A 7,243-nucleotide genomic window follows, 5' to 3' on the forward strand; every position below is an offset into this window, starting at 1 on the left:
CGAGTTGCCCACAGGGTCAGGAGATAGGCAATATGGTGGGTTGCCTCGAGATAGCCCTCCAGAGATGATCAGATGACGATTTTCCTTATTAACATTCGTGGCGACCCGCGACCCCATTATATATATGTATATTATAGGTTTTGGTCGCAGGCTCTACATATCAATGTAGGAAAAGATCTCACTGATAATCCAACACTTTGCATTGATATTCACACCCCCGAAGGCAAAATCACCCATAGGATCGGCATGTTAAGACAGCATCATGTGAAGGCCGCTTGAGTATGTCATTATGATTTCAACTCAATCTGGTTTGTTCTAGCGACTGGATTTGGAATGTCGCAATGTCGAACAAAACAAAATAAGTGGGCTAGCTGATGCTAAAGCCTTGGCTTCAGGTGGTTGGGCAGAATAGGGCTGGAGATGTATGGTTCTTAGTCAGACTGTGGGCCGGCTGAAGCCCTCATGACGTCAATCACCGGCTATGAGGATCACCTCTTTGTACTCCGTACAGATGCTTAGATCGGCTGATCCCGCCACCTAATATCGATGGAGTACTCCGTATGCACCTGGTAGTTCCCATGTCAGCTCGGAGGGCAACAACTCCTGGAATCGGTGATCCCGCTCGGTATCGGGCAAACCGGAGAAGAAAATCATGGAGGGGCTTAGCGTAGGCAACCAGATAAAATACCCCAATCCAGAATGCCGAGCGCCTTTGTGCAGCGTCTAGCGGAGAACGTAAAGGCTCGGCATTGCCCCAGGGCGCAAATGCAAACAGAGATTCAATACGGACTTCTGGAAGAACCGTGGAAGCCGAGGGATCCGTGTAATTTATCTATTTAGGGATGTCGATCTGGTATTGCATAACCGCCGAAAGGGCTCAGCCTGGCATAGCCACAAGGCGAATGGAGTAGTATGGCGCGCTCAGTAGTGTGGCGGTGGCTGTGATTAACCTGATCAGGAACAAGTGCGTCTTTCTGGGTGGATTCGAATGCAATTACGGAGGGGGAATGGTAAGAAACGGTAAATGCAAGCTGCACAGCGTGCACAAGGCGGACGCTTTGGACGCTGCGCCCCTCGTCCCGTAACTTTTCGCTTGCCATGTGGGGTTCTTACCGTCAGCCCTGTGGTTACTTCAAGTCACGTCTTATAAAAGGTGACCCCTCTTCGCTTTGCTTCCGTTACACTCTCACCCATCACTCCTCCAAGGTTCTTACAATCCTTCCATCAATCTTCCATCAACTCCCATCACATCCCATCACATCAAATCAATCTTCATCATGTCCGGCTACGATCAATACAACCAGGGTGGCCAATACGGCCAACACGGCCAACAGCAAGGTTACGGTCAGCAGCAAGGTTACGGCCAACAGCAAGGCTATGGCCAGCCTCAGGGTTACGGCCAGCAGGGTGGCTCCTCCGACTACTACGGCGGCCAGCAGCAGCAGCAGGGCTACGGTCAGCAGCAGGGCTATGGCCAACAGCAGGGCTATGGTCAGCAGCAGGGTGGCTCCTCTGACTACTACGGTGGCCAGTCTCATGAGCAGCAGCAGTATGGTGGTCAGCATGACCAGAACCGCCAGAGGTATATACTTTCCTCATCCTCCACTTTATTCGGCAATGTGCTAACAGAAAACAGTGGCTATGAGCAGCAGGGTGCACCCGGTGATGCCCAAGAGGGCGAGCGTGGCCTCGCTGGTGCCCTCGCTGGTGGTGCCGCCGGTGGCTTCGCTGGTCACAAGGCCAACCACGGTTTCCTCGGAACAATCGGTGGCGCCATCATCGGTAGCATCGCCGAAGACGCCGTCAAGAAGCACCGCAAGAGCAACAGCCAGTCTCCTCCTCAGTACGGTGGTCCCGGCAGCCAATACGGCGCCCCTCCTTCTCATAACGGCAGCAACAACTCTATGATGGACCAACTCGGCGGCTTCTTCAAGAAGTAGAGAGGTTCTGTCCTTCTTTCGACTCCATGATGACACGTCTCTCATGAATTTCTTTGCTTTTCTTTCTTTGTTGCAATGGGTTGGCATGCATTTCTTTTCGCCAGATCGCTCTTGTTCTTGACAGTATTTTTTTCTCATGGGTTCTTCTTCTTCGCCCTCAAGGGGCTTTTGTATCATGACAGAACTGCATCGATATCGGACACCGACTTTGCGTGATCTGACCATAATCTTCCCAATTGCAACTCAATCATCTTCATGAAAATATGTGCCTAGACCATAACAGACCACAATCGTAGAAAATGGTATTAGTTGTTGCCATTAGGTACGGAGTACTCCGTAGATGTACTTGTTATCGCGGGCGGAGAGGTCAAAACACTGGAATGTCTGGCGGCCTCAGGCACCAAGTGCCAAGCCCGACAAAAGTTCGAGCGGACAAGTCCCCCAGTAATCTCCCTGCCAGACACATCTGCAATTCAGCATCCCCAAAATGATTGTACGGAAGCTTTGTATGCGGCAGAGTGAGTGTGGTTCAATTGCTGATATTATATCTATTACTTCTGCTAACAACACAATTCCACAGGCCGCCAGCTCCTTGCTCTGAGCCGACGAGCCCCGGTTTCGAGTCGCTTCCAGTCGACATTGCCCGAAACACCAGTTGAGACGGTGCAAGCGCTTCCTAGAGATGAGATTTCTCGTCCTGAAAATCCCCTTTTCGAGATGGTGCAGGCACAATCAGAGGCCAGCACTCCTGCACAGCAAGAAATTACATCAAACGCATCGCATAGTAAGCCGCGAAATCCTGATCAGAGACCCTTGGGATGCAAGAACTAACAGATGCTCTTCTCTTTCCCCAGAAAGCAAATTTAACAAACTCGGCACAACCGTGAAAGCCCTCTACGATCCCGAAAATGTCATCCGCAACCCTCCCAAGCCATCCCAAGTCTCGTTGGAAATGCTGCTCGCAGCAGGAACCCACCTTGGCCACTCGACCTCGCGCTGGAACCCACAGAACTCGAGATATATCTTTGGTATCCGTGAAGGAGTGCATGTTATCTCGCTGGATGTGACCGCCGCACACCTCCGACGTGCCGCCAAGGTGGTCGAAGAAGTCGCCGCACGCGGTGGTCTTATCCTCTTCGCCGGTACACGCAAGGGCCAGAAGCGGGCCGTTGTCAAGGCTGCCTCGCTGGCCAAGGGTTACCACATTTTCGAGCGGTGGATCCCCGGTTCTCTAACGAACGGTGAGCAGATTCTCGGCCACTGCGAGACTAAGGTTGTCAACGCATTAGATGAGGAATTGCCTAATTTCAAGGCCGATCTTGCGGATCGTCCTTCCCTCAAGCCTGATTTGGTGGTTTGCCTCAACCCATTGGAGAATGTTGTTCTGCTGCATGAGTGTGGATTGAACAATGTCCCCACCATCGGTGTTATTGATACTGATGCGGATCCCACTCGTGTTACCTACCCTATTCCCTCCAACGATGATAGTCTGCGGGCTACTTGTCTGATTGCGGGTGTTCTGGGTCGGGCTGGTGAGGCTGGTCAACTGCGTCGGTTGAAGATGGCGGAGGAGGGTCAGACTACTTACAAGCCTATCACAGCTGCGGAGCTGCGTCTTGATCCGTTCACGGGCCAACCTCCCGGTGGTGAAGGGCAGAAGAAGTAGATGGATGCCTCTTGTATCTTCTGATTGCATTTTGCTTTTTTCTTAGTATCCGGTCGATTGCATTGAAACGACGGGACTCTGTACTGTATAGATGATTCCAGGTCTTGGTGTTGACATATGTATTAACAACTCTCACTCAATTTTGGTTCTTTTTTACCTAAGCTTCTTATGATTGTGGTTCTATCTTGCAGCGATGGGGTCACTCGTCAGTAACAGCTTGTTAGGCCTCAACCATCGTAACTTCGCTACGGGGCTGCACAAACTTATAGTCTTGCACCTGTAAAACCTGATGTTAAGGTCAAAAGGCTGGACATGATCAGTATGACGGTTCTTTTAGGACTATCATGACAATGTATACATGTATTCTGACATTTAGAGAGATATACAGACCTATCTGTAGGTAGATCATTATCAACTGCAATATAGATTTTGGATCAGGTATACATACCACATGCTATAGCCCCGGAGACGAGATGACTTGAAAGTATCTCCTGGGTACGTGTGACGGACGAGTGACCGTTTGGGTCACGTGAGTAGTCACGTGTGACGCCTCCGCGTCAGTAGCTAGTGGCAGATAGCTGAATATCATCATCTTGATCTTCCCCTAGCTTTCTAGCGCTACATCTGGTAGCACGTCTCTGGTTGTTGATCCAGATCCACATACTGGAGGGCGTCCGCCCTCTCAAAAATTTTTTTAACAACACCTGTTATGCGATCGGCACACTAGGTGGGTGGTGCGCACTGCACCACGCTATATAGTACGCCACTAGCGATCAGCCATTAGCTTCATCCACCATCAATATCATAGCGACGAGGACGTCGCCAGCCTTTTCGTATGCCGGTAGACCTACCAGCATATAATCGCCTCTCTTTATTACTAGTTAGCAACGACTAAGCTATCTAAGCTACCATCACGTGATACGGCTACCCCGCTAAGGAGACCCTAGTGTTACGTCATCAATATCCACACCTCATTATAGACCCGACGGGCATATATCCAATATAGGCACTAGCCTAGCCCTCGGACCGTCCGAGTAATACCGAGCGGATACTATAGAAGGTAGTAGAGATAGTATACTAGCTTACCACTTATACTGAGGATCTAGAGCACCCCCACCTTAACGTATATACCGATACGCTAGCTTAGCGTCTAGCCTTCTTCACTAGGGTCTTTCTACCCCTAGTTAATTAGCGCGCTTACCCGTATCCGCCGGACTAGGCGTTAGAATCACGGAGACCGTTAATATAAGCGGCGAAGGGATTTACGAGACTAGCAGCGAAGCTCCTAGCGAGCTAGCTAGACGGATACCTAGCTAGCCCCCCGCTACTAGCGGCGTCGGAGGCACCTATCCTAGCGGCCCCGCTAAGAGTAGTAGCACCGCTAATTAATAAACCCTAAAGGCCTACGACTCTATAATTTACGTAGGCGATATCTCGCGTAAGAGACCCGCTATAGCTAACGCCGCTACTAGGCCCGGAACCTATATACCTACCGCCGTTATATAGACCTCTGAATCTACGGCTAGACGAGAACTATAATTCTATCTTCGGCCCTTCGAGACTAACGAGGCTACGTTTTAACGACGGCCTATAGCCGGAGCCCTAGTAGCCTAATCATGTGCTAAATAGCTTCTAGGAATATAGGGAGCTACCACTACTAGTACCTTTGTTATTACTACGTATACGCTAGGTACCGCCGTAGGTACCGCCGCTAGATCTAAGTTAAAGGTTACCGTAGTATATATAACTAACGGTAGAAGAAGCCTATACACCTCTAGTTACGGAAATAAATATAACGTAACGAATACTTAATACTATTCGTTAACACGTATCGGCGTAATAGTTAGCGGATATTTCCGCTACGTTAGAAGGTAACGGCGCCTAAACGAATATAAGGCCGAGTATAGAAGCTCCTATACCTATAAGACCCCCCTATTAGCGCTTACTAACTACCGAGTCATATACCGGCTCGCCTAAATTAGGGTTCTCGGATAAGCAGCTCTAGTAGCTAGTAGCTATAATAGCTACGGCGCGAGGCCCACTAGGACTATAAGGTTAACCTAGTATACCGGGAAGAAACGGTTACGACGGCGTTAGTGCCTTTATACCGACTACTTTATAGAAGCTAGAGGAAATCGGCCTATTTACGCCTAACCTAATATAGGAGCGCTATATACGTATAATTAGAGGTGCTATATACTACTCTAACGTTTATGTGTTTCTAAACTAGTTACGAGCGTAGTTGCCCTTAAAAACCGAACTAGTAGTACGCGCGAACGTCTAATCGTGTGTTACGGTATTTCTTTGTTATACTATTTTGCCTTAGGCTCCCTTTCTCTTAGACGGAGGAGACCCCTCCGAATACCCCACGATGTTGGGATAGAACTAATATGATCCGGTCCCGAGAAGCGGGGAACCTAAATCATAAAAGGAAGACACCTATAGGAAAAGGGAAGGTAAGATTTAGTCTTATAACTAATATAGAATCGAATACCCTTCGTTCTAACTACGTATCCCTCTCGTATCATTATTCACCTAGTTAATAAGTACTACCTTAATAAATAGTTACCTTAATAATTCTAAATCTTCTTCTTTAACTACCTAAAGAAATGATAACGAGATAGAGTTCACGATCCCGATAGGGTAATAAGGAGATACCTCTATAAGAAAACCCTACTATTTATAAGATAGAGGAGGGAGAGACCTAATCTTTATTAGAACTCTCGGAAGTACCTACTACTACTAGTGGAGATAACCGATAACCCTCCGAAACCACCCCGAATCTTTAGCGAAATAAGGATAATTCTTAAGTGATACTTAAGAAAGAAACCTTCTAAGCCCTTATAATAAGGATCGAATAGCTCGAAAGAGTAGCCGAAACACTAATATACTATAGCCGGATTCGTAGTAATTCACTAAACCTACGTAGTTAGGAAATCCGTTTTAAGAACTCTAACTTTATAGAAGAATTCTCGATCTAAGAAAGAGAAGACTAGTTACTTAGACTACGCCTAGAATTCGAAGGAGCGAGTAAAAAATATAGTACCGAAAAATAAAAGATCCTCGGTGCCCTATTGTTAGGACCGGCGTGCTAGCGGGTCCTAGTAGGTAATATAGAACTAGAGTGAAGGAATAGTAGGGTGCTGGTATATTCATAAACTAATCGCTAAAGAGCTAAGTTCCCCTAGTAGTCTCTATATAGATGACCTTTAGCGGGTCACGGGACTAGGTCACCTAACCCGGTAGGACTTAGTCTCCCTAGTGCGGTCTCTAGCGGGGGGTTATGCTACCCCTACTGGGTTACGGGTTCTAGGTCACTAGACTAGGCGGGATCTAGCCTATAAGGCACTCTCCTAGTAGAGGGTCGTAACATTTTCCCTTTCCTTAAAGAGCTACGTCCTCGTAGCTGAGGGTCGGGGTCGAGGGTCTTTTGTAGTCGAGATAGGGAGGGTTCGAAAATAGTATATATGTCTAGCTATCTAAAAGAGGGTAATTTGTCTTTGTGGTGGAAGGTGTAGATAGACTCGGAGCTTTGAGCGTTGTCTCTCTTTGTCGCGTATGATCTAAGTTCTTTGTATATTTTTCACTTATCTCTCTTCGAGTTGTAGCTTTCTTCTTTCTACACTTCCTCGTCCTT

At 47.9% G+C, this 7,243-nt stretch overlaps 2 protein-coding genes across 2 annotated transcripts; both read left to right on the top strand.

The window, feature by feature from the left end:
* Positions 1-1,277: 1,277 nt before the first annotated feature.
* On the top strand, positions 1,278-1,940 carry hel10 (putative high expression lethality protein Hel10; the record flags this gene model as incomplete). Its single annotated transcript, XM_057180420.1, has 1 exon — positions 1,278-1,940. The coding sequence occupies one exon, from the start codon at positions 1,278-1,280 to the stop codon at positions 1,938-1,940; it is 663 nt and encodes a 220-aa protein (XP_057028806.1).
* A 487-nt stretch (positions 1,941-2,427) lies between these two features.
* Positions 2,428-3,606, top strand: N7457_009378 (mitochondrial 37S ribosomal protein uS2m; the record flags this gene model as incomplete). Its single annotated transcript, XM_057180421.1, has 3 exons — positions 2,428-2,458; positions 2,521-2,724; positions 2,795-3,606. The coding sequence occupies 3 exons, from the start codon at positions 2,428-2,430 to the stop codon at positions 3,604-3,606; spliced, it is 1,047 nt and encodes a 348-aa protein (XP_057028807.1).
* Between the last annotated feature and the right edge of the window lie 3,637 nt (positions 3,607-7,243).

Source organism: Penicillium paradoxum (assembly GCF_028828445.1).
Source record: "Penicillium paradoxum strain IBT 22861 chromosome Unknown utg000007l_segment0_segment0, whole genome shotgun sequence".
NCBI classification, from domain to species: domain Eukaryota; kingdom Fungi; phylum Ascomycota; class Eurotiomycetes; order Eurotiales; family Aspergillaceae; genus Penicillium; species Penicillium paradoxum.